Genomic DNA, 26764 nt, shown 5'->3' on the forward strand with positions numbered 1-26764 from the left:
GGGCAGATCAGAGAACCCCCCCCCACCATGAATGAGGGAGGGGACACCTGCTGAGAGAAGGCTGGAAAACACTTGAGACTTTTGATTTGTTGCTGCAGGTAAACATGTTGATCATCTGCTGCAGTGAGAAGTTCAACTCTTTAAATAATTTTTTTAATTTAAAGGCGAAATGACCAAAGACTCGGAACAGCTGACAGGAAAAGGAAAAGCAGCGGGGAAACGGAAATACAAACCGAAAAGGAAATTTTAAAATACCTAAAATGAAGATGTTTGCTTAATTCAGTTTGTGACTCCAGCTGCTTATTTATCTTTTAAAAGTGGATTTTAAATAGATTTTAAATTCCATTATTTATTTGTGAATTAATGAATGTATTTTTAAATGATCTACGTATTGACTGTTTTATGTTGCTTTTGTAAATATCTCTTCAATTTGAATTATTTATTGATGGATTCCTTTAATAGTTCATTGATTTGTAAACCAATTTATTAATGTTTATTTTTTAAAATCATACATTTATTTATTTATTGATTACTTGTGACATTATGTGTGACACTCGTGGTCTTCCATAAAAACCTTAGCTTTCTAACATGACATCTGTTGGTGGGACAGATTTACCTCCTGTCAATCCCAATTTCCCAAAAACAATGAATCATTATTATTGTTCTGTTGATCAATAATCAATAAGCTCCATCTCTCTCGAGGCTCCGTGTTCGCACTAAAGTCGAACTTCAAACTGAGATGGTAAAAAAGTGCAAGAAAACAAAGTGGAGCTGCAACGATTAGACGATCGACAGAAAATCAATCCGCAGCTTTTATGATAATCGATTAATTACTAATAATAAACCTGTTCCACTTTCTCAAATGTCAGGATCTGATGCATCGTCTGTCACATGTGAAAATAAACTGAAAACAACTGAGCTTCACTATTCTCTGGGATTTCATCTGCAAAATGAAATGATTCACTGATTAATCATCAAGAAAACAATCAGCAGATTAATCAATTATAGAAATATTCTTTATGTTGTATGTGAACATCCCTCATCAGGACAAAGACAACGACAAAGACACACAGACTCAGACAGAGACTGGGTCTGGGTCTGGGTCTGGGTCTGGTTCTGGTTCTGGGTCTGGGTCTGAGTCTGGGTCTGGTCTGGGTCTGGGTCTGGGTCTGGGTCTGAGTCTGGGTCTGAGTCTGGGTCTGGGTCTGGGACTGGGTCTGGGACTGGGTCTGGGACTGGGTCTGGGACTGGGTCTGGTTCTGGGTCTGGTTCTACAGTCACAGGTCTGATGCCTCCTGTTACTTTTGCTTCTGTAAAAACAGTTTTTCTCCTCGTTAATGACACACACTTCATCACCTGCAGACACAAACACACACACACGTCTGACAAGTTCATTCTCGTTTAATAGTCACAAAAAAAGATTTTGCTAAAATAATTTGAGGTTAACGACTTTGATTATTAACATTCATTTAAAAGCTTTTTGTTTACATGATGTTTCTGCAGCCTGAGCTCCAGCTGCCCCACAGACACACTGCTCCCCGTCCACCTGGGCTGAGCCGGGCTGAGCCGGACTAAACCGGACTGAGCCGGGCTGAGCCGGACTAAACCGGACTGAGCCACACTGAGCCGGGCTAAACCGGGCTAAACCGGACTGAGCCGGGCTAAACCGGACTGAGCCACACTGACACATAGAAAACCAGAGTTGCTCCTTAAAATAAAACGGGAACATTTTAAATGAGGATTAAAATCAGTAGTAATCCTTGTAAAAGATGAGTAACTGAATAAAAAGCCGGAGGTTTAAGATTCTTCTGATGACCTGAAGTGTAAGTTAGTGTTTATATTAAAACTGGCTGCGACATGTACAAACATATGAAAACAGACTCATAAAGCTCCTGTGCTGTGGTCGTGGTCACTCTGAGGATGTGGATCGTATCGTCTTTCAGACTGATGTTTACAGGCGGTCGGGTCAGTCGCTCCTCAGTGTCCCATTAAATGTAAAACAGAGCAGCTGCTGCGTCTCCTCGGAGTCTCTGCTGCTCGTCTTCAACGTCCCGTCCCCGACCAACCAGGTGTCGAGCTCCTGCAGCGACGCCGCGGAAGTTATAAAAAAAGTCACGTAGACAAAACATTTAAAAATAAACTCGTCCAAAAATGTTTCTGCATGGCAGACAGTCCGATCGGCGTTCGCAGTCCTAAAAAACATTAAATAAAATAACCACAAACGTATGAAGGACCAGGCTGAACACGGGAAAACCCCCGTCAGGTTTGTGAGGTCAGATCAGGACGCTGGACACCGGGACCCGGGTGGAGCGGCCGCTCTTTGGAACGACGATCGGCTCGTCGTCTGTCAGAGAGAAACCAGAGGAGAGTTCATTCTTTTAATCATTTATTTATCAGTGACTTTGCACAACAGAAACAAGTGACACGAAGGGAACAGGAGAGGGACAGACGTGTAAAAGACACATGACGTCTCACCTGTGGGGACGTAGTTCTCGGCCCGGTGTCGGTCTGTCTCGATGAAGAGGGCGGTGGCGAGGAAGAAAGCCCCGCCCACCACGGCCACGAAGGAGCAGAGCAGCAGAGAGAGCTGCAGAGACCGAAACTGCCACAGGAACGAGTCCGTCCTCCTCAGAGAGTCTGAGACCTGAGAGAGGAGGAGGAGGAAGAGCAGGAGGAAGAGGAGCAGGAGGAGGAGGAGAGGGAGGAGGAGGATGATGATGAGGAGGAGGAGGAGCAGGAGGATGAGGATGATGAGGAGGAGGAAGGGATTTAATTTCACCTGCTGAAACACGTGACATTTACCTTCTTCTGCAGAGTCAGATGTTTTTACTGGAACATTCAGAACCTGAGCGAGTGTAGAGCTGCTGATCAGTCGATACATGATCAATAACTTTTCTGATAATAAATGAATTGGTTTTGTCTCCAAACATCCACAGGTTCATTTCCCTCCTGATGAGGGTTTGATCATTCTCTGGACTTTGGCCTGTTGCTGGAATAAATCTCTCTGTGCTGTGCTAAATTATTTACTATTATCTGACAATTTATAATCAACTAATCAATAAAATGAATCAGTACATTGATCAATAATGAAAATAACTGCTAGTTGCAGCCAAACATTCTCCACAAGAAGGAAAAGTTCAACATTTTAAAAGTCTCTCGTCCTCTTTGTTGCTGACAGAAGTCTGCGCAGTAGAAATGAAGCTACAGCAGCTGGTTAGCTTAGCTTAGCATAAAGACTGGAAACAGAGGGAAACTGCTAGCCTGGCTCTGTCCAAAGAGAACCAAGTCTACTTTCCAGCATTTTTAAAAACAACAGTTTACAGTTTTAATCAGTGTCTCAGTGTTAATTGTTCATTTATCTCAAATATATGTTAAAAGATATTTACTTGAGTATTTTTACATTAAAATCCCTGTATTTTCTCTTCCTGTAAAACAGTTTTAAATGTTTAATCCTGCACTAATGTTGCATCCAATTAAAGTTATTTCACCAATTTCACATGGTGGTTTAGGACGCAGTGAGTCATTCAGTCTTTTTCTCCTCTGATTTTCACTAATTAACAAGTTGCATCTCGTTTGTTTCGTCTGTAAAAGTGAAGTGTTGGAATCTCATCTCAGCACAACAGTGTCTGCAGAGCTGCTGCTCGTCGCTTCCACACTCGGGTTGATGAACGCAGCTTCAGACGTGCCGCTCGCTTCCTGTTACTTTCAGTTTCAGCTGAACTTTGTATTAAATTCATTTTAATACGAGGACGTGTCTCCTCTCATCCAGCTGCTCTGTTACTTTCTCTTTCTCGGGTGTAAATTCATACTTAAATGAAAAGTTTTAGAAAAGAGAACGCAGGTTTCTCTGATCCTCGTCTTCAGTGTCTCATCTAACAAACCGGCTGGAGATCGACTGCAGGAAACACAATATAACCTGCTTCATTAAATCACTGAACAAGTACTTTCACTTCTTCATTGAGGTCACACAGTAAATATTAAACTCTACCACCTTCCTACTTTGCTTCATCACGTTACTGTAAGACGTTAAAGTACAGTTCATATATCTGCTGTTCTTCTTTAATAAAGGAACTGACACCAAAAGAGAAATTTATTGTTCGTTTTCATGATGATGAGCTTCCTAGTTTTACATCATCATCTATTTATCAACTACTTCTATATTTTATTTGTTTTTTCCCCAAATCTCTTTATCGGATCAAAAACGTTGAGACACAAGTTGAAATGTGTCGAATGAAACATGGAAAGTGACGGAACATGTTTATAAAGACATAAATAATGTTCAAGAGAAATATGTGATTGATATTTAGTTTGAATTTGTTTTCTGTTAGTATAAACACGCTGGTCACCAAATAATCATTATATATAAGTACAATATATTAGTGTGTGTGTGTGTGTGTGTGTGTGTGTGTGTGTGTGTGTGTGTGTGTGTGTACAGGGACGTACCACTCCTATCATGTAGGGGCTTCCAGCGTCTCCCAGTAGATGTGAGATGACGATCTGCAGAGCCTCGGCCGTGGAGCGACGAGTGGGAACGACCACGTACTGACAAAACAATCAAAGTTAGTTACAGTTAACTAAACCAACGAGGTTATTAATTAGGTTTTAACACTTCATAAATAAACAGTTAATATAAAGTTATAACAGTTTTCATACATATATTCAGACTCACTATTTGGCAAGATCAAGTTAATGCTTCCTACTCATTAATCTGACTAATGAGTTACTAACATTTATAACTGGTTAAAGGAACCTTATTGTAAACATCACAGATAATAATAGTAAAAAATAATAATAACGATCATTAATGATGTTTCACACTCTTCAATAAGGCTCCCTTTTACCAGTTATAATATATTACCATTTTTATCTAATATGTTTTTACAGCTTATAACTGATTTATAAAGTGTTAACAAGTAATTAATAAACTAGTTATAAATTAGTTATAAACTAGTTATAAACTAGTTATAAACTAGGCTCTGGCTCCTCACCAGGAGAATATCAGCCACGATGGCCCAGTTCATGGACAGGAAGGTTTCTCCCAGGAAGATGAAGACCTGGAGGAAGAGGCAGAAGACACGTCACACTTACAGCTCAGCACAGAGCTAACAGCTAACAGTGCTAATGTTGCTGTGTGTGTGTGTGTGTGTGTGTGTGTGTGTGTGTGTGTGTGTGTGAGCTTTATAAGGTGATGATATATGATGGCTGTGTGTCTGTAGCCCTGCCTCCTAGTGGCCGATGACTGCAGCTTTAAAAAAAAAAAAAAAAGGTCCCACATCTTACACTTTTCCTGTGTTTTAGTCAGCCAGTCAGAAGAGAGGAGGCTCTGGGCCTCTCTTCTGATTGGCTGACTGTATTCTGAGTGATCCAATAAAAAATATAAGATATATCAGATTTCAGGTAAAAACACTCAGAGAAACCAAATCCTGCAAGGTTTGGATGGTGGGTCCAGGTGGGCGGGGCTTGGTGACTGCTTTGTTGTGACATCACAAAGTTCCAGAAGTCCTGACGGCTGGTTTTAAGGCTCAGTTTCTGCTTTTTTATTAGTATTTTAATGGAAAATGTTTAATATATATATAATAATATATTTTACTTTAAATTAAGGATTTATTTTTTAAATGGTTTAGAACATTTATATTAAAGACATTTTTATAATATATCTTTCACTGATTGCTGCCTGCTTCTTATAACATTTCTGATTTTCTTTCAGGATTTAGAGTGCCACAGTTAAGTACATGATCGCTTTATTTGAATGTTTAAGAAAAAAAAAAATGTGAAAAATAGCAACTAACGTTTTTTCCCCCATTTCCTTCATAATTAGCACCAAATTGTGTTGTTTTCTTTCTTGAGAATATCACAGTCATTTACAGCTAATTACCTGCTAATTATTGGAGATTATGAGGAAAATGTGGGACCTTTAAAGCCGTGGACTTTCCTTCACAGCTTAATAACAACTCACAGACTTTGTGAGGAGGGAGGGTTCATCTGCTGAAAAGCTCCATGTGAAGCTGAAGCTGAAGCTGAGGGCGGGGACTCACGTATGTGGCGATGGTGCTGGCCTCAGCGAAGACGATGGCCAGGTAGAGGAAGGGCGCCGAGAGGAGCAGACCGGCGGCGCAGACCAGAGGATCGGCTCGGGGCGTCCTCGTCCTCAGCTGCCGACTTGCCTGCACGCCGCTGGCCACGCCCAGCACACCTGTGACGCAGGTGATGATCCCGAAGATCAGACTGTCAGAGGAGAAACAACCACAACTGAGTCAGTGATCAGGTTTCACGGTGCGGCCGTGATCCGACCCGGCGGACGATCCGCGTGTTGGTCACCTTTCTGAGGAGCTGCAGTGGCCCTCCACACAGGGGCCTTTCTCCCCAGAGAAGATGGCCGCCCTCAGCAGGAAGGTCGGAGCCCAGAGAGCCAGAGAGCCGGTGACGAACGCCACCGCCGTGAAGCCGAAGGTGGACAACACGAAGCTGTAGCTGCAAGAGAAACAAACCACAACACACAGTGTTGTGGTTTGCAGTCAGTGCATTTATTTTACTGCTGCGACCTTCATGAAAACAGAGGAACTCTAACGGAGTCTGACTGTCTGAGGCCGGCGACACTGAACCGCCTCGTCTGCGCGCTGAAGCCACGGCTCGTTGGCATTTCCCTTATGACTCACACAGGACAGGATGGTTAGAGACGGAGTCACACACTGTTTAACATCTGGATCGTTTCACACCAGACATTTACTGCAAAGGTGAGAAATGATTGGTGCTCAGAAATTACACAAACACATATAGAGACCAGGTTACTGACACGCTCATGTATTAGACTCATGTCTTCATTTAAATTTGAAAATCATTCAGTGTGAAGCCGGTTATTTACAGTAATTTCCAGTAGATGAAAAAACCCGTTAAAAAAGAAACATTAAATAAAACATATAAATACAATTAATAAATAACACAACGAAAAGAATAAATTAAAACCGGCACAAACAGAAATGAAAAGGTTTGAGATTAAAAATCTAAAAAGACCAAGAAACACCAACATATTTAATATATGAACCGGAGGAACTCGGAGCGAGAGCCGGTCGTTAGTCCTGGTCTGCTGTGACGGCAGATTTTCACTAAGAGCTTTTGTAAATACACAAACAACACAACATGTAGGAAATGATCTTTCGTTAGTGGCACTGGGGGCAGAGCTGCTGTTTGGAGCAGATAGAAAGTTTTATTCCATTTCATTTTTACTTTAGAAAGTCAGTTTGAAAACAACTCTTCTTGTTATATTTAATTATTTGCCCTCTTCCCTCTCTTAGTTCCTCTAATCATTGATTGTATCTTTTGTTATCTCCTCACTACTAAATAAATTTGCAAACACCAGCTGTCCTGTGTTGAACCCGGAGCTCTCTCCCCCAGCTGCTCTCCAGCCTCCAGTATCACTGACTGCAACAGAGGCTGGACCTACTTCTTGCCGAGCGCCTGCAGGTCTTTGAGCCAGCTGGTCTGCTGCAGGTGATGCTCCGGTCGAGCCTCGATGGCGCCTCTTTTAGGCTCCTGGACCACGAACAGCAGCAGCAACACAGCGATGAGCCCCAGAGCTGGAGTCACCTGGAGGACAGGTAAGACTGTCAGGGGACAACACAGGTACAACAGAGTCCCGACTCAAAGAGAACATGATTTATGATCCTGAACAGAGCTGAGAGACTCACCCGCAGAGCCCAGTGCCAGTCCTTCGCTATGTTACTGACTTGTGAGCCCACGATGTATCCGAGGCCGCTGAGACCCAGACGAGACAAAGACAAGGAGGTTGAACAAGATGTCCGACAAAACGTGTCATGTTCACAACCTGAGACTCAGCCGCAGGGACAGACTGGATGAGGCATCGACAACAGCTTTGTTTCTGCATTCGTTGATGTAAGTTTCAAATCTTTTTTCAATATCAGTTCCAATATGATATTTCAAGTGTGGTAATAACATCAAGAACACAACCTACACTCAGAAATATACAAGGTGATACTTTATTTTTCAGATTCTGGATTTTCCAGCTGTTTGTTGGAAATTTTCCACATAATTTCCTAAAAATTCGCAGCAAGTTACTATAATATTTCCAAGAACTGCCGACACAATTTGGTACAAATTATGTTATTAATAGTTAAGTTATTAACTTAACTGTTGAATGAAGAAAAGAAGAAGCCAAGGTTCTTTAAGCTCCTCCAGTCTGAAGGTGTGTGTCCATGTGTAGTGTGATTATAGATCAGCTCTAGCTTCTATATTAATACTGTGAAAGTATCAAAGCCTCAGTCCACAGAGAAATGCACACAGCCTGTATTCAGAAACTGAGCCTTAAAACCAGCCGTCAGGACTTCTGGAACTTTGTGATGTCACAACAAAGCAGTCACCGCTCACGAAACACTGTTCTTGGTAAAAACTCTACACTCTGCAGTATCTCTTCTTATGGATGTAAAAACTTTAAATAAAACACTAAAACTGTAAAATGTAAAAAAAATTATACCTAAAATAAAAAAAAAAAACTTTTATTTAAAACTTTATTAAGATAATTTTTCACTAATTTCTGCCTGCTTCTTATAAATATTAAATTTTATAAAATATTTTGGCAAAAAAACTAACATAGAAACATTTAAAAATAAATCCTAAATTTAAAAACATTTCATAAATGTATTTTAAAAAATCCAGAAATTTAAAAATATGAATAATTTTCCATTAAAATTCTAAAAAAAAACAAAAAACAAAAACTGAGCCTTAAAACGAGCTGTTGTTACTAGAGCTGCAGAGAGATGCCTGAGAGAGGAGATGTAAAACTACACTGACTGTTTCAAATATCTCTTCTCATGGATCAACACTTCAAAATAAAGTGTGAAATATGGAGCTTTAATACAACTTTGTCTAAATAAAATACAGCAAACATATTGATTCAATAAGGAAATATAATAAATCATCAAAAGTAGTTCATGTCTTTTATTGTGTTAGATTCTGTATTAACAGTACTACAAAATAAAATGATCCAGGTGTGTCTCTGGGTCTCCTCCTACCTGCCCACAGGGATGGCGAAGTAAAAGACGGAGAGCATGTTCGTCCTCTTCCCCTTGACGTAGAGGTCAGCGATGATGGTGGGGGCGATGGTGGAGTAACTGGCCTCCCCGACTCCGACCAGGCCTCGAGTCAACAACAGAGCCCAGAAGTGCTGCAAGACAAACAGAGGCTCCAGCACTCTGACAATCAGCTGTTCAGCAGGAGAGTAAACAGGAAGTGACGTGACTCTTACTTCTTTTGGAGTATAGGAGCTGGCGAGCGTCACCAAGGACCAGAATGCAATTCCAAAGCTCATGATGTACTTCCTGTTGTACCTGTCGCCAAGGTAACCAAAGAACGGAGCCAGGAACATGTAGCTGCAGATAAAAACTGGACAGAAGCCGAGAGGAAAACCGTCAACACCTGAAACAAGCTACACACACAGTTTAAATATATCACACAGCCTCGGTGCATGTGTGTCATCTCTGACCACAGTCACGTTACACAGACCAACATCACACTTTTATTGATTAGATCTTCTTACCTGTTTGGAGTAAACCAGACTTCCCATCATCAATCCCAAAATAATGCTCTATGTCTGGGAGAACACCTGGAGGGAGACACAACAGCTGGATTAGCAACAGTGATAGCATTTTGTTTTTGCAGTGAGACAACAGCTAATCAATACAAAATGATTATTAATGATTAATAAGTGCGACAACATGTTCATGTCCTGATATGTTACTGTTAGTGAACTGTGACAGCTAATATCTGTTGTAGCAACGCGCCACACACACGCTAACGTTAGCTTGTTTAGGCTAACGTTAGCTTAAATAAATAAATATATGAATAAATAATTAAATTCATAAATAAATGCAAAATAAAAACATTTTGGCAATAAAAAAAATTTGCCATTTCTGTATTTTTACATTTTATAAATATATTTATTTATTTTGTGTACTTCTACATTTATTTATGCATTTCTATATTTATTTATTTATTTATGGATTTGTTTATTTTTGTATTTCTACATTTTATTTATTTATTTACTCATTTATATATTTATTTCTACATTTATTTATGGATTTATTTCTGTGTCCGTATGTTAATCAGGTAGGCGGTCCATCAGATTGCTTCTAGCGGTGTGATGACTGGATGGATCTGCTCCTCCTGCCTTGACCTTTAATGACCTTTTCTTTTCTTTTTGTTTTTTAAAGCACGTAGTGACTTTTTTGAACAAACCTTTGCTTCTTTCTCTTTTCAAAGTCGCTAATTAATCAGTGAAAAGGCTTCTGATTGGCCGCCGTGAGGCAGCAGGTGAGTTACTCTACCTGCCACAGTGAACCTGTCCATGTAGTTGAGCAGGTTGATGTAGCAGAGGATGAGGACGGTCAGCAGGGCTCGGACTCTGGACACCCCGCTGGGCGACTCCTCCTGCTGCCGCTGAGCCGACGCCGCCCCGCCCTGCTCCTCCGATCCCTCCGCCTCGCTGTCATCAGAGAAGAAAGGCGCCGAGTCCGACGTGGGCTCGCCCAGAGACATGGCCGCCGCTGAGGAGGGAGATAGAGGTCATTAGTCCATCATCATCATCACCATTATCATCATCATCATTATACACTAACAGGCTTTTTACATGTGACTTCAAAGAGACAAAAGAAACAGTTGATTAATCGACTGATAAGATGATTAATTAGCATGTATTTTGATAATTTATTGATCGATTGTTTCTAAACAGTGTGTGTTTGCTTTTTGTTCAGTCTGAAGTTTTACATCGTCTTAAATTGCAGATGTTTTATTTTGGACTGTTGGTCGAAAAAAACGAGACGTTTGAAGATGTCGCCTGAAACTGAAATCATGACTCATAATGACATAAAGAGTTGCATAAATAATATTCTGTCTTTGAAGTTATCAATCAACTGACCAACTGTTTCAGTTCGAGATATTATTAACATATGAAACCAACTAGCAGGAAACTGGTGAATCATCAGAAGCATCATTAGAAACAGCAAAGAGCATTAAGATGTGAGGAGAAACCATGGCAACACTTTATTTACAGGCTACTGGTCTAAACCTTATGAGAAACAAACTGATCTGTTACTGTGAATTATTCCTTTATAATGTGGAGAAAAGTGAACCATGTTCAGTTACTACACTTCTCATCACTAGAGCCTGAACACAGCAGGTCACCTGACCACAGCAGGTCACCTGACCAAGGCAGGTCACCTGATCACAGCAGGTCACCTGAACACAGCAGGTCACCTGACCACAGCAGGTCACCTGACCACAGCAGGTCACCTGACCACAGCAGGTCACCTGAACACAGCAGCAGGAAATAGAGAAGCCTTTGGAATTATTTGAATTTATGTAAAACATGATCTGAATCTGAATAATGAACAAACACAATCCATTAAAAATAATAAACACAAACATCGTTGTTGTTCTTGTCCGTGTTGAAAACATCAAACCTTCAGAGTGAAGCTGGAAACAGACTGTGAACCTCTCGACTAATGACATCAACTAACTGGAGTCAGGAGTTATCAGACCTGGTGTCAGTGAAACCAGACTGAGGTTTGACCTCTACAACTAACCACACTTATAACTCCTTTATTCCTGTAAGAAATTACACAGCTGTTCTTACTAATGATACAAAAATAAAAACTGCCATTTCATTGATTTTGAACATTAGAGTCTCGAATTGTAGAAGATGAATATCTCAGTTGCTGATTTTCTCTCTACCACCGACTCTACCTCAGATAACCTTGGCAACAAGTCGAGAGTCTTTGGGAGGGAATCATGAAACCTGATGAACCTGGGTCTGAGAAGAGGAAGAGGCCGAGAAAGGAGAAGCCACGGTGCACATGACTTAGTGAAACTACAGTCTCATGTCTCCACAACATGTGCCTCCATGCAGGACGGATTCCTGTCCACACTCATGATTTGCTGATGTGATGAACCCTCGTCTCATCAGTCTTCACCCACTCAAAGCAAAGTGTCTTTGAGCCTCTACAGACGCATACATGTGTTCTTCTTCTACAGCTTTAATCAAAGTTTATATTGTTCCCTACAATTTCATCACCATTTTATATTTTCTTTAGTGAGTATGAATCAAAAACAATCATTCCAATTGAAACGGCAATATCTGCCAAAATAATCGCAACATGATTTTTCTTGCATGTCGTGCAGCCCTACTTAGTAAGATTCAACTTTTTAAAAAACAATTTAAAAACTTTTAGGACACGACTATTTTCAATTTATCAGCCTATTAGATGCTAAATTAATCAACTGATCAATACAATGTCATAAAATGTTGAAAAATGTTTTACAGACTCCACAGTGATGATATTTTAATTTTCAATTATATAAGAAAAAAGCAGAAAACCTTTACATTAGAGAAATTGAACCATGGAATTATTTGGTATTTTTGGTTATTGTTGTTACCAATTAATTCTCTGTCAATTTGACAAATCAAATGATCAACTGACTGCTAATAGCTGCAAGAGGACAATATTTATATCAATTACTGGAATGTATTCACTGTGTCGACCTGTGTTGGTCAGACGAAACAAGACGTCTGACATCTTACTATTTATGGACCAAATATAATAATAATATCTAATAAGTATATTTGGTTGGTTGATAAGGACAATACTGGTGTTATGATAATAACACGAGAATAAATTGATATGTTAATATATTTACTTTATCATTGAAAAGAGCGTGTTTGATAAATGTAAACTCATGTATGAATCAAGAATACATACTGTTAAATAATGAAAAACTCAGTCTGTGGCAGATTTTGATCCACTGTAACTTATTACATCATCTCCTGAGCTGGTTTTTTTTTTTTATCTTGCAATTACATTACAGAGACAGCAAATGATTATATTAGATTAATGGCCAATCATGAGGGAGAAAAGACAGACAATGGCACTGTTGAAATGCAATAGAGAGGTCACTCAGCTGTCTTGAACCTTGGCCCATCTACAAACACAAGTCACTGATAAGAGGGGGGGGGGGGGGGCTGGGCTGTCTGCATATGATCGGACCCTCACTGATCCCACACCGGCGCTGTTCTGCTGCGCAACACTCACATTTCAACTGTCCAGTATCAGTAAATAAGAAACCGCTATTAATAATACCAACAGTTAGTCTGTGTTAGGACACCACGCCAAACTCCATTCAGAATCCAGGTGTTATTTTTTACCTTTTTACAACAAGAGGTATGGAAGACAATTGTGGCCACGTGTGAATTTATTTAGTTTTTTAGAATTCAGAAAAATTCGAATATATATATATATTAAGAATCACATTAAGGCCAAATGCGCGTATTTTTATTTTTTATTTATTTATTTATTTTTAAGGATTCTGACTTCAAAAGAAATATTTTTTTCAAAAATTCCCCCAAAAAAAGATTCTAAAAAAAATTTTAAAAAATCATTTCAGAATTCTGACTTTTTCCTCAATTCTGGAAAAAAAATATTCACATTTGGCCCTAATCGTCTTCCATAGGAACGTTACTAGATATAAAACAGATATAGATAAAACATTGAAGGGACCTTCTGTTAAATTGAAAAAGTGTTACATTTCAAAACAAATAACCGACACTCCAGATTCCATTTAGAATTTTATCCATTAAATGTGACCTGCTTTGCAACAAATGTAACTTTATTTTGGTTAAGTTAGATCATTTTAGTATTTAAGTATTTTAATAGAGTAGAAATATGAGTGACATGGAGGAAACGTCACACCAGACTCTATTCAAAATTCTGTCAGTTTTATGTTCTCCGCTTTACAACTAACACGTTACTTTAAAACGACCGAGATGTGACATTTACAGAGTCGGTTGATCAATTCGGCAAAAGTTTTACACCAATTATTTTCTTTAATTAGATATATATATATATATATATATATATATAACATCCACAGATTATCTACAGCACTTCTCTTGCTAGGATAAAAGGAAGTACAGCGAAATAAGCTAAAAGCGACACACTGAAGGATTTAACAGTGGCATTAGTTGGATTGTTGTGTGCTAAAGATTCACACATCGTCTGCAGGGAAACTCTTAAAGACGTAAATAAACACGTCTGACGTTACAGATAATCACAACGCTAAATTCTCAGTCTTTTGAATGGAGTTCGGCGTCAGGTTTTTTCTAGCTAAACCGAAGTACAAGAGGAAACGTTAGAGAGTTACTCAAACCTTTGCTGCTTTGGTTTGAAGAGAATTAAATAAGAGAAAAAACAAAAAACAAAATCCCTTCGTTTTTACTGTCCGTGAAGCTGCGTCACGTTAAACTCGTTACCGTTAACGGTCATTAGCCCGTTGTTTGGTGCTGTTTACCTGGGAGGATGAGTCAGGGCTGACGCTTCTTTCTTCTGTCTCCAAATCTCCTCTTCGTCTCTCTCGGCCGTGACACGTTATTCAGAAGCCATGCTGACGGTTTACAATAAAAAACGTCTCCTCGTGAACCCCGCGCGCCGCGTTACATCAGATAAAAACAACTGTTTACTACAGATCCACTTCACTGACAACACTTCTCTACCGCCGCCATGACAGATCCTCCCGAACTTCCGCTACGAAGCTCACATGACTTTATTATCCGAGTCACATGGCGGTTTATCGATAGTTGAAACTGATCAGTGGATGTTTGCTGATCACTATGAAGTATTACTACACTGTAGTACTTCCTTTTAAACATGTAGATATGTCCATATATGAAATATATAAACATATAAAATAAAACTCAAATGTAAAATTATATATGAAACGTATTAGAAATTTGAATAATTGTATAATATGTATGTTTGTGTAAGTATGTTTAGGTTGTAGACATATATAAGCATATAGAATTTTTTACATGTATGTTGTTTTAATAAACTTGTATGTATAAATTAAATATACAGTATATCAATAACAAATACAGTTGCAACACGTTGCACCATATAAAAATTCATCAGATATTATTCTATATATGTACATATACAAATTTTGCTATATAAAGTATAAATTTTCATATATTCAGAGGACACATATATGTGTTAATAATATTCCACCTGAAACAACTCAAACAGGTCCGTGTGTTTCTCTGGAAGGAAGTCGAATTTGTTGGTGAGCTCTTACTTTCAATTTGCTTTTTACTGCCATTTGTATTTTAATTTAATGATCAATAGTTTAATGACATGAAGGAAACGAGAGCTGAGGACATGAACGACTCATGACACAAACATCTGTGTGAAAAATAACTTTATAGTTGAAAATCATGTATCAGGGTGTTCATCATTGGTGTTGCTCATTATTGCAGTTAACTGAAGTTCTGTAAACGATTCACATAAACTCATGAAGTTCAGGCCACACATTCATTCAATCCTGGTGAACCTGTAAAAGGAGCCATGTTGTTTGTTGTGTTGTTTTGACACAGAATAATAATTTGCTGAGAAGACAACTGCACTTCAGCAGGATTTAAACTGCTAATGGAATATTTTAACCACGAATTATTGATAGTTTTACTAAAGTAAAGGAGGGATGGAGTCATAAGAGTGCCATAAAAAATAAAAAAATACTGCTGTAAGAGAAAAAGAAAATAAATGTAGAAACATAGAAAAATAACTAAATATAAAAGAATAATTATAAGCATTTCAACTTATTTTCACATTTGTTCATATACAGGTATCTGTATTTTAAAATATATTTATTTTTTTGCATATAAATGATTTATTCCTTTATTTTTCCTTATTCTTTGCTTTTCCTTAAAGGGCTGAGCTGTCAATCAACTGGCTTTGGCCGGGAGACACATGCGCAATATGGATGTGGCAGCAGTTTAAATCAAATTATTTATTCTTCTTTAAATGGCCACATTTATTTTTCTTCTTTTACAGATTTATTATTTATTATGACGCTCCTATGACTCCACAGCTCTGAGCTCTGAAGGCTTTAATATTACTTCAGTTTTCTTACATAATAACATCAACACCTCTTATTGCCATTTTCAATAAGAATAAAAAAGACAATGTAAAAAGGTAACAAGTCAAAACCATTAAAGCATTAAAACAGATTTTTAATCGCAGTGATTTACAGTCTTGTTTATGTCTACTGTTGTTTGTTGAATAATGTTTGTTTAATATATATAATATAATCCCACTTCAATCTGAATTGTTGTATCTTTGTAATTTCAACATTTACAATAAAGTGAATTTTACAAATAATATTAAAGAACAACCGAACATCCTTTTCACATAATAAAAGGTATGAGACAACTTTAAAGTCTTAAATCCAAACTTCGACAATGTCTCCGTCCTCCATGTCCAGCTGAGCCGGCGTCTGGCTGTCCGCCACCTTGGAGCCGTCGAAGTGGAAGCGGACTTTTCTCTGAGCGCTGGGCGACATCCTGGACAGATACTGGGAGAAGATGGAGCCAAGCGGAGCGTCCTGAAACGAGACAAACAGACGACATGATGCGTTTGAGTCCAGCTGCGAAAACAAATAAACACAAAGCTGGTGATGGAGAGAAGAGGAGGAGGAGCTACGAACTCTGTGCAGAGAAAACTCCTGTGAGGAGTCTCGGTCTTTGCTCTGCAGTCGAACAGTGATGATGCTGCCGCCGTCGTCTGCTTCGCTTTTATCCTCCGCTGCCATGACGACGCACTCTGCACAACAAAAAGGAGAAAACGGTCTGAGCTCATTTTAGTATTTTCATATTCAGTATTTGTACTGAATGTCTTTGAAGTGCAACTGCTGTGAAAAGTCTGGAGCTCTGATCTGCTGCAGCTGCAGAGGACAGCGGACTGTGTCACTGGTAACACTTTACTGACCTCTGGTGGTGGAACAGTAAACTGCAACTATGGTTACAACTGAGCCCAGTCCAATCATCATCATCATCATCATCATCATCATCAGGATAATGTTTTCTTTTGAAGATGAAGATGAATGATGAAACTATTGGAGACTAATCTCTGTTTCTAAAACCAAACAGCTGGTTTGGAAGATGGCGGCATGCACGTATCTGCAGCATCTGTTTATCTATTTATATTAGTGTTGTGTTAAATAATATGTGTTGAAACTATCTATTTTAATTGCTTTTAACTAATGCACCAACCAGGAGTAGCTCTCCTGATTTTGTTGAATTTTTCACAGTACCATGATAATAAAGGCTTTTTATTCTATTTTAATCACACTGGAACCAAAACAACCAAAGGAAGCTTATTAATGATATTAAATCCTCTTAGAGCTGATAGAGTTTAATTAAGTCATTTAATAAGCAAAAAGGAAAAAAACATTTGCTCGTTCCAGCTGCTAAAAAAGAGAAATTTGCCCTAAGTTCTGCAAAAAAGACAAAAAACCACCCAAAACAAAACGGTACACAGCATGTTACTGTGTCTCAGCGTCCACACAGAAACTTTACCAAGCTGAAGAAGTTGATGAAATCTTTCACAAGCTTTTCAAATTCATGTAAAGTTGTTTACTAATTGAACTTCTTGTTGCAGTTTCTCCAAAAGCCGTTAAAAACTGAGTTTTCTGACAGAACCTGAACGTCACACTGAAGCTGCATCGAACAATTAATTAATAAAGTTCATTAAAAAAAACAAACAAACGACAGTGACATCACTCACCTATGATGTCTGCGATGCCGAGGCCGAGCTTGCTGACGGTGGCGTCTGTCGGCAACTCCACTTCCTCCCTCAGCAGCAGGAGGCGAGGGGGCGGGACCTTGAGGATGACGGACAGCTGAGCCAACACGTCGCTTAAAGGCGTTGACTGAAAACATACAAATACCAACCACACGTTAAAGAGTTGACACCGACTTGTGCTACAACATGTTTTCATCATTTTGGTCTGATGTTGCTCCGCCCACGCACAGACAGCACGGGGATCTTGTGGACGTCTGTCCGACAGCGGATCTTCAGGGGGATCTCCCGGACCAAGGAGCTGTACGGTGAACTCTGTGGGCCCGGGTTAGGGGTTAATATGATGACATCATCGTCCTGCTCCTCCTCAAGCGTTGGAGAGGGGGGGCCTCGGTGGCGTCTGGACCTGGTCCTGTTCTGATGCTCCGGAGACAGGAGGGAGTTCACCGCCCGGAGCCTCCTGTCGATCTCACTGAGGAAGAACAAACAGGAAGTGTTTCAATCTGAGACAAAACTGTTATCAGCCGTCCTCTTCAGAAACATGACCCCTCAGTCACAGGATGTCACAACAGCTTTAATCAACACCCGCACGACTTCATCTTCTTATGAGACTCGTCAGTTTCCAAGTGAGAAATTTTAACATCCACCAGATAATCTGAAGATGGTTCATGTCCTACATGCTCCTACGGATAAATGCTGGTTTGGTACAAAACAATGAAGGGAACTGAGAATCCAGACTCACCTGATCTTCTTTTTCACCTGTCTGGACTGTTTCTGGACGGGACTCTCGGGAGGTGGAGGAGACGGGCAGCGAATGGTTTCTCTGACATTCAGACAGAGGTGAGAAAACATTCATATAAACTCATTCATATTAATTAATTAAAGGTTAAGAGATTGTCAAGTGACTAAATCAGTTCATCAGATGAAATGTGTAATATCTGTTCTCTGGAGCGTCACTACCTACAGTTTGTCGTGTTCTGCTTTGTTCTCCACGTGTTCTGCTTCGTCCTCCTCCGAGTCACTGAGGGCGACGACGGCTGCCGTCGTTCCTCGAGATGAAAACTGCGACCACAAACTGTCGTCTGCAGCATCGTCTGGTCACACACACACAGAAGAGAAACATCCATCCAACATTTTCCAGGAAAATCACTCTGTTCCTCCACAAACACAACACAGTTCAAGTTCAGTTTTTACCTTTATCTTCTTTCTCTGTAAACACGGGAGCCATCGGCTTCAGCTGCAGACTGCTGCTCACCTGGAAGTAAAAACAGTCAGGTGACTCAGGTGAAGACAAACTGTCAGAAAGGCTTCTGTCAGCTGAGCGCTGCGTGTTTACCTTGCTGGAGTAGACCGGCACCGGGACGATAGCTGAAGGGTCGAGGATGCGTCGGCGTTTGGGTGGCGGCTTCATAGGCTGCACGTCACTGTCAGACACCTGAGACACACAGAGGGAAGCTGCTGAGCACAACATGCTTTTTCACTGACTGGTGATGCGTTAACATCAGTGTGTGACAATCTGTAAATATGCAGAAGTTTAGGTTGTGAAATATTAGGAAATACAGGAAAAAAGGAGCAAAGTAGCAAAATATTTTCTTAGTCATTAGTTTCTTTATATTATTTGCTTATTCAGTGTAGTTAGTTTGGTTAACTAATATTTTGTTTATTTGGGTAACACTGAGGACTGGTTTAGGACCAGCATGCACCTGGGCCAGAGCAGGAAACATGATCCCTCTGTTCTTTGGCTTGCTGCTTGTTTCGTATGAATAAATCAAAAAGAAAACACAAAGGTCTTGTTTGGACAATATATTATTTTGCCTGTGTAAACTACATCCCCCATGGTGCATCAGTGGCCCTTTTGATTTAAAGATTGGACTTAAATTTGTTTGAAAGACAAAAAAACACTATATTCACATTGAAGAATCTGCTCCCATCAAACAATGATTATGAATCAAGAAATAATTGACAAAGTAATCAGTAAGTAAAATAATAATCAGTTACAGACTGTAGTTTGTGGTATTAATATCTTAATATGTAAAAGTACAACTAGTGAACTGACACAAAATAAACAATTAACTTTAAAAAAAAAAAAAAAAAAAAAAGTGTGTGACGAGACACATATTAAATACCACTGTAAATGACACTTAAGACTTTTAAATCGGTTTCTAGAGAGAACTGAACCTCCATCAGAGGCAGATCGATACAGACTGTTTAATGAACTGATCAGCGTTAAGTTAACTAACGGTTTTTAATGTGGCTCGTTCACATACAGTCAAATAACAAAGTGTTAACATTTGTTTACGTTGTTAAATCGGTTAAAGTTTAAAAGTCACTATCGTTATTTTTTTCTTCAAAGTAAAAGTGAAACCGAAAGAAACCACCAGGTGACACTGAGGTAACACGAGGCTTTTATTTTGAAGAACTCAAATCAAATCAAATTAAACGTAGCTAACCTCCGACGACACCGATGCTAACGGTTAGTTAATCTCCGCTGTTGGTGGTTCAATGTGTTTCCGCCGCTTCACGACTGAACCGTTCGCTTCTCTTTTCTTTACAACACCGTTACTCTTCTTCTTTAAAACACCGTTCACCGGTTAAATGTTTGATTTAAAGCTAAAAGCAGCAGATCTGTCACTCACCGTCTCAGCCATGATTGTTTCTTTTTCCGCGCGTCCTGCTGCCTTCACGGTCCGTGGGACATAATAACCCATTAGCGGATTTCCCAGGCTAGTGCTGCCTTCGGGTACTGTGGGACTTATATCACACATGAATGAAGTAGCGACTGACTTCTACAACAACACTTACACACACTGTAAAAACACCCCCTTACAAATTAAAAAAAATATATTATTTTATATTATTATTTTATTATATATCATAATTACAAAATTATGTGGATATAATCAGGAAAATGTATAAAATAAAAACACATGAATCCTGCAAAACTTTGCTGTCCAATATGAAATATATATATAATATTTATTGAGTTTTACAAGTTCTACATTAAAACGACGGTTAAATCAGCCCCTGTGTGATAATCTCAATAAAAAGAAAAACGTGTATTATTACCAGTGTTGTCACTAAAGCTAAACAACGTAATTGTATTATTATTAACTTGTTTTATATAATAAACTGTTTCGCAATATTTTGTGGGATTGCTGCAAATTCAATCCCACCATATGTTCTTCAATTTATTCAATATATTTCATACTTTCCTAAATATTCAACGTTTTTCAGCCATGATTTTCTCCTTCCGCGCGTCCTGCTGCCTTCACGGACTGTGGGACATATACTGCACATGAATGAAGGAGCAACTGACATCTGCAACAGCTGTAGTAGTACAATTATTCATTTATTTAGTTTTATTGTTGGGGGAAGATACTCAGATACTTCACTTAAATAAAAGTAGTAATAAAAATATTCTTTATTATTCCACTGTTTTTCTTTCTAGACGCTTCAACATAGAAACTCAATTCAAACTTTAAAATGTTAATTTCAATCAGGACATGATCGGATGTATTCAGTTTTTTGATTTATTCCATATTTTCCAAAATATTCAACGTTTTTCTGACATTTTTTTCCCGTTCAGATAAATGGGTGGAATGTTCAATCTCCAGTTTTCCACAACTTTTCATGCGTTTTTCAACCCTGTCTGCTCTTCCATACATTCAGTTAGAAACTCCATTCAAAAGTCAAAATGTTCAAAAAGCTTCCTTCATTTTTGTTTGTGTTCAATTTCAAAATCCTGTTTATAGTTGTTCCACAGTGATGGTTCAAGTTTCATGTTTTTTCTTCGGGAGAATAACAACAACAAAGGAATGAGACATGAGCAGTTTTTCACTCTGGTCTTTTAAGTTTTTGTTCCACACAACAATCATTAAAACTTCACATGTAAAAAATATACATCAGGGCCAAACAGACCCCACGGCAGCATCATCTGGATATTTACACTGATGTTCTTCTACTGGCCACTACATGCTACAACAACATGTTCGAAGTCGGTGGGAAAAATGTCCAACTTCTCCACTATAGTACAAAATCCGTTGTGTCCCAGCTCCATACTACATGCAAAGTATTTACAGTATATACTAGAATACTGTTTTTGCAGTTAGTATACAAGAAACGAACATACTAAACAGGAAATGATTTAATATAAAACGCCACTGCCAATTAAACTTCACAAACAGGAAGCAAAATGTTTTTCCAGATGTTTTCTGTTAATTTTAATCTGTTTACTTTGTGTATTTATTTGTGGGACAACAGGTTGGTTTAGTCTCAACATCTTCCAGTGTGAACACAGGATTACAGGATCCGCTAATTTGCTTCCCCAATGAGACGTTCAAGTCTCCGTCGTAAATTTCACTTCTTCTGTGTCTGGTGGTGATTTGACAAATTCAATCTCATTCAACAGATGTTACATTTTTGTTTGTTTTGATTGACAAATGTCTCGCACCTCAGCTCCTGATCGTCACAGATAATCCAATGATCAACCAGTATGAATCCTGAACCAGAACCTGCTCCGAAAGCTGCTCTATCCCTGAACACCTGTTCATCTAAAAACTGAAGTCAGCGCCAGTTCAAAACACAATCCTGCTCCTAAAAACAGGCTCCATCTCTGTCTTGTGGTGTAGATCTGCTTTTCGTATCCAGGCGTCCGTCACTTCTTCTTGTTCTCTTTGCAGGCGACCACGTATCGCTGAGCCACATTCAGAGGAGGGGAGTAACCGTCTGCGTACGACGTGTCCTCAAACAGCACCGAGTAGTCGTCCTGAGGCTGTGGACAGACAAATGTTAAGGTCAGAGGCTGCAGCTGTAAACGGTGACGATGTGGGTCTTACAGGTGAAATCCTGGTTTCACCTGTAAGTAAAACGTCTGATAATCGTAACTGTCAGTTATCAGTTAAATCAGAAACGTCACTCTCCGTCTTGAGGTAATGGTGCGTTCTTGAAATCTGTGGTAACATTAAAGAATTCATGAACATTTTGACGTTTAAACATTAGACATGGAGACCTCCTGGAAATATTTACTGAGCAGGCGTCGATCCTCCTCCAGTAGCAACAAGATTCAGGGGACGGAAAGACTAAGACAGAGATATGACGTCTGCTTTATAAGACGGATATAATGTGTTATATATCTGTTGGAATAAGGAACGTGAACCTGATGAATTAAATCTGTGCCGGCACTAAAACTCCTGACTGGAGCCACGCTTCACTGAACCCGTCTACATCCTGACCACAGCCGCTGAGCTGTGAGCAGAGCCTCACCCTGTGCGGCGGGGTGTGGATCAGGGCCCGGTAGAAGCAGGTGGTCTGAGGGTAGAGCGCCAGCACCAGCTGGTCCTTACTGAACAGGGCCTCGGGGTCCGTCTCTGGGTTGGCCTTCCACTGAGGCAGAGGGATGATCCGCCGTCTGCTCAGAGTGTGTCTCCTGATCTCACACACACACACACACACACACACACACACACACACACACACACACACACACACACACACACACACACACACACACACACACACACACACACACACACACACACACACACACACACACAGTTAGAGACGACAGTGTCACACACACCGTCTTGCTGCAACAGAAACTCAGTGGATTAATCCGCCGCTGAAAATAGTCCCCAGCAACATATACATTTCCTCCTGTTTGTTTGATAAAATTGAAACTTGAGTAGGAACCAATGAGCGCAGAGCAGAGAGACACAGACAGAGGAGGGAAGGTGTTGCGAGTCGGACTCTGAGACAATAAGACAAATACAGAGTAATGACCTTTAACTAAGTGACAGTGGATTAATGGTTCCAACTCCTCCTGAAACCACAAACAGTGTTTTTTACTTTTCTGTTTGTGCAATGATTAAACAAACAAGATAAAATACACACACAACGTTAGTCAGAGAGCTGTGCAGCTATGAACTTTGGACAGAGACAAACTGTTTCCCCTGTTTACAGTCTTTATAAATATGTTTCAGATGGAGTTAGAACAAATACTGAACATTGATAAAGCCTTCAAATGTTCTTGTCTCTGCTTGTAGCTACTTTAATTATGTGTTTTAACTGTTTATCAAATGTATATATATATATATATATAGATAGAGAGAGAGAGAGAGAGAGAGAGAGAGAGAGAGAGAGAGAGAGAGACCCAAAGAATAAAGAGGAAAGAGAGAGACGAACATGAAGACAGAACAGAGATGACTGTAGATGAAGAACTCACTCTTTTCCTTCTTCATCAATGTCGTCCACTTCATACCTGCAGGGAGAGAGAGGTCACATCTGTTCAGTCCAGCTGTGATTTACATCCTGACATCTGGACCTCTCACAGTTATTGTGTGTGTGTGTGTGTGTGTGTGTGTGTGTGTGTGTGTGTGTGTGTGTGAACTGTTTGGTGTTCTCACTTGTTGGTGGAGTGGTTGTAGCTGACCACCTCAGCCAGGATCCACTGCTCGTCTCCGTCCACAGCCTTCACCCTCGCCGCCACTTTGTCGCCCTGTTTGGCCACGTAGTCGCTGCTGGCCGGGGTCGCGCCGCACAGAGGGGGGGGGCTGAGGGTGGTCAACACAGAGGAGAAAACGTTGGACGTGTCATTTTAGTATTTATGATTTTAGATTTCAGTTAGTGGGAGATCGGTCGCAGCAGAGAGGGTCTGGACTCTCGACGTCTTTGAGAATCCTGAGCCGCAGCGAGAACACAGGAGAAGATTAGAGTTTATCAGTGTTTCCTCCATCAGACGTGCTGCTGTGCGCACGTGCATGAGCATGTGACGCCGGACAACCTTACAGCGGTTACAGACGGGGTTATTCATGTTCACCTTGTCGTGTGTTTTGATTCAGCTGCAGCTTTTGAACCTGAAGGCTGAGGAGACGCAGACAGCGGCCGAGATGAATGTCCCACAGAATATAACTTTACACTATCTCTATTACACATAAATAAAGATTATATAAACTTAAAGACTCATCTGAACAGTCAGAGAGTTTGACTGACAGGATAAAGTTGCACCAGTTGGTTCCTGCTGGCCTGATTTATGATCAGGATGTTGATCGAATACATTTGATTCATTAGTCAAATTCAAATGTTGAGGAATTAATTATTACAGCTATACTGACTCATTCCTCTGAACGTTTGTGCAAGAAAAACAGACATTTTGTCTCATTAATTCTCAGGTTATGAGCTTCACATGTCAGTTAAATAATCAGTGAAATAGCGAAGCACTGACAGTCGTTTTTCTTGTAAAAACGACGTACAAACGATTGAAACTCCTAAAATACTAAAGGTTGTAAATACTCCCTGAGCTGCCAGGTTTCAGGCGCACGCAGCTGCAATCCACTGAAAAAAGCCGTGACTCTGCAGAGAGAAGATGAGCAGCAGTTACCTCTCCCCCGGCTTCCCGATCCACAGAGGGAGCGTCATGGCCGACTGCTGGAGCAGCGTCATCAGGACCCCGCGCCTCATGGTCTTCCTGGGAGGGTCGCTGTCGCTGTAAACTCCTGCCATCTTAGCAGCTGCAAAAGAAGAAAAGAATAAGGACATTTCATAAGCTGAAGAAGACAAACTTACAGATTTGATCAGTGTGATGTATGTTTTCATACCTATCCTCCTCTCCTCCAACAAAGACTTGATTTCTGCTATTTTATCAAGAGCATGACGCAGGATGCTGCGGAGGGAGAAAAAAGAAAGAGGTGAACAAGACAAAGGGATTTTAGAAACTATGTTTAATTTCAAACAATTAAAGCCCTAATTATCTCAAACTTTCCTCCTGTCACATATATCTGTCAAGGCAGCAGTGACATCACGTCAGTGTGGTGGTGGTGTCCAGGCAAAGTGAGTATGTGGCCACTCACCTGCACTCTGCCTCGGCATCTGCTTTGGCGGTGGTGTACAGTCCCCTCAGCTTGGTGCGGTAGTACGGAGACGCTGAGGAGAAAGCAAATAATACATAGTTAGAAATAACTAAATTAGGTTAAAAAAAAATAACAGGGTGTTTGTTGTCATAGTGTCTGGAAATGGAGAAAACACTGTAGTGACTGACTCTTGTTTTCCGTCTGCATCCTCTCATGTGTTTTCTGAATGTTGAGCAGGTTGTGTTCGCTGCGTGATCTCTCCTCCTGAAAACAAGCACATATTTGGATCTGGTTAACTTGAATCTTAACAGGAACTTGATCACACATCTATGTAAAACTTGACATAACAAAACCCAGCCATGTGCAAGTCCCCATCACCACTGTGTAAAGTTCATAACTGATGCCTGTATCTTACCTGTGTCTGTTTGATGAGCTGATGGAGCTCTGTGAGCAGCTCGGCAATCTTGGTATCAGCTGACATGTCCGTACCTTTGAGATTTTGACATTAAGATAGAGTCTTGTTACAACAGCGTTCACACATACAAAACCCCATTAAAAAAACCTGTCAATTTAAAGGCAGGTGGCGCTGATCACATGACCAGAACCAGTTCGTGAGAGCACAAACAAAATCGTTATTACTTTACTTTAGTGTTATAACTGTGCATCAGAAGATATCCGAATTAATAAGTGGATTACTTAATTTAAATCAACGCCTTAACAAGTTTTTAGGTTTCCTGAAAAACAGATCATATCTGAATTCACAGATTTCTGAATGGAGTTCGTTGTAAACTTCCCTGCTTGAGAAAAAAAGGGCTCGTGTTGAGGCTACAGCGACAACTGGGATATTTTTGGGTGAGAAAATGCATAACCTTGTTTTATAATGTTGGTTTAAATGATAATTTTGCCGCTAACGATGGAAATAAACAAGGTTTGCTGACGTTATAGCCGCTGAAGTGCTCGTTAACCGGGTTAGCAACTGGTTTGTTTCGCTAATGTTAGCTAGGTTGTTGGCTAAACTGTGAGATTTGTGCTCATGCAACAACAACATTGACCTTACCTACTCATCCCAACACACACAATACTCTTTATGTTCCCTTGATACAGTCTGTGAGGCTTCTTACCGGCACTATTTCTCTGTTTGTTTGTTGTCGGCCTGTAAATTACTCGGACTAGCTTCTTCTTCGTTGGTGTTACCGAGAGTCGGTGAACCAGCTTCACCGCGCTCACCGCCGCCCGCTGGAGGAAAGTGGAACTGCAGGTTCGTCACAGAAAATGCTGTCCTACTCT

General features: G+C 40.0%; 2 protein-coding genes and 1 long non-coding RNA gene across 5 annotated transcripts; 1 reads left to right on the plus strand and 2 right to left on the minus strand.

The window, feature by feature from the left end:
* Window positions 1-1383: 1383 nt before the first annotated feature.
* Window positions 1384-20368, minus strand: LOC130185401 (protein spinster homolog 1-like). Of its 2 annotated transcripts, XM_056401870.1 has the most exons (19): window positions 20270-20368; window positions 18970-19068; window positions 18828-18888; window positions 18598-18727; window positions 18376-18456; window positions 17865-18105; window positions 17619-17763; window positions 10338-10556; window positions 9551-9616; window positions 9260-9396; window positions 9027-9178; window positions 7686-7752; window positions 7442-7584; window positions 6319-6471; window positions 6036-6225; window positions 4989-5054; window positions 4444-4542; window positions 2476-2644; window positions 1384-2344 (listed from the first exon to the last, which is right to left on the minus strand). In XM_056401870.1, exons 1-19 carry the CDS (start codon window positions 20339-20341, stop codon window positions 2274-2276), a joined length of 2361 nt encoding a protein of 786 aa, XP_056257845.1. In that variant the 5' UTR covers window positions 20342-20368; the 3' UTR covers window positions 1384-2273. The 2 variants fall into 2 exon arrangements, with proteins under 2 accessions (XP_056257845.1, XP_056257844.1); XM_056401869.1 differs by lacking the exons at window positions 17619-17763; window positions 17865-18105; window positions 18376-18456; ... (2 more) ...; window positions 18970-19068; window positions 20270-20368 and adding an exon at window positions 14353-14570.
* Window positions 20369-21144: 776 nt separating this feature from the next.
* sgf29 (SAGA complex associated factor 29) lies at window positions 21145-26724 on the minus strand. 2 transcript variants are annotated; one of them, XM_056402660.1, is made up of 10 exons: window positions 26599-26724; window positions 25893-25966; window positions 25666-25741; window positions 25478-25550; window positions 25226-25290; window positions 25009-25138; window positions 24035-24181; window positions 23854-23889; window positions 22896-23058; window positions 21145-22404 (listed from the first exon to the last, which is right to left on the minus strand). In XM_056402660.1, exons 2-10 carry the CDS (start codon window positions 25956-25958, stop codon window positions 22288-22290), a joined length of 873 nt encoding a protein of 290 aa, XP_056258635.1. In that variant the 5' UTR covers window positions 25959-25966; window positions 26599-26724; the 3' UTR covers window positions 21145-22287. The 2 variants fall into 2 exon arrangements, with proteins under 2 accessions (XP_056258635.1, XP_056258636.1); XM_056402661.1 differs by having other exon boundaries at window positions 26535-26659.
* Window positions 22291-25161, plus strand: LOC130185910 (uncharacterized). The gene is made up of 2 exons (XR_008830214.1): window positions 22291-22426; window positions 24987-25161. It is a non-coding gene; the product is annotated as an uncharacterized LOC130185910 (long non-coding RNA).
* Window positions 26725-26764: the final 40 nt, after the last annotated feature.

Source organism: Seriola aureovittata, chromosome 17 (genome assembly GCF_021018895.1).
Source record: "Seriola aureovittata isolate HTS-2021-v1 ecotype China chromosome 17, ASM2101889v1, whole genome shotgun sequence".
NCBI classification, from domain to species: Eukaryota; Metazoa; Chordata; class Actinopteri; order Carangiformes; family Carangidae; genus Seriola; species Seriola aureovittata.

Excerpts from the sequence above, each read along its gene's own strand:
- LOC130185401 (XM_056401870.1), bottom strand. The coding sequence starts at position 20,341 with ATGGGTTATTATGTCCCACGGACCGTGAAGGCAGCAGGACGCGCGGAA. Across the intron at positions 10,557-17,618 it reads CGGCATCGCAGACATCATAG|CGGCGGCCATGTCTCTGGGC; the intron begins GTGAGTGATGTC and ends CTCCCTCCTCAG. Across the intron at positions 2,345-2,475 it reads CGAGAACTACGTCCCCACAG|ACGACGAGCCGATCGTCGTT; the intron begins GTGAGACGTCAT and ends TCTCTCTGACAG.
- sgf29 (XM_056402660.1), bottom strand. The coding sequence starts at position 25,958 with ATGTCAGCTGATACCAAGATTGCCGAGCTGCTCACAGAGCTCCATCAG. Across the intron at positions 25,291-25,477 it reads GATGCCGAGGCAGAGTGCAG|CATCCTGCGTCATGCTCTTG; the intron begins GTGAGTGGCCAC and ends CTCCCTCCGCAG. Across the intron at positions 23,890-24,034 it reads TACAACCACTCCACCAACAA|GTATGAAGTGGACGACATTG; the intron begins GTGAGAACACCA and ends CTCTCCCTGCAG.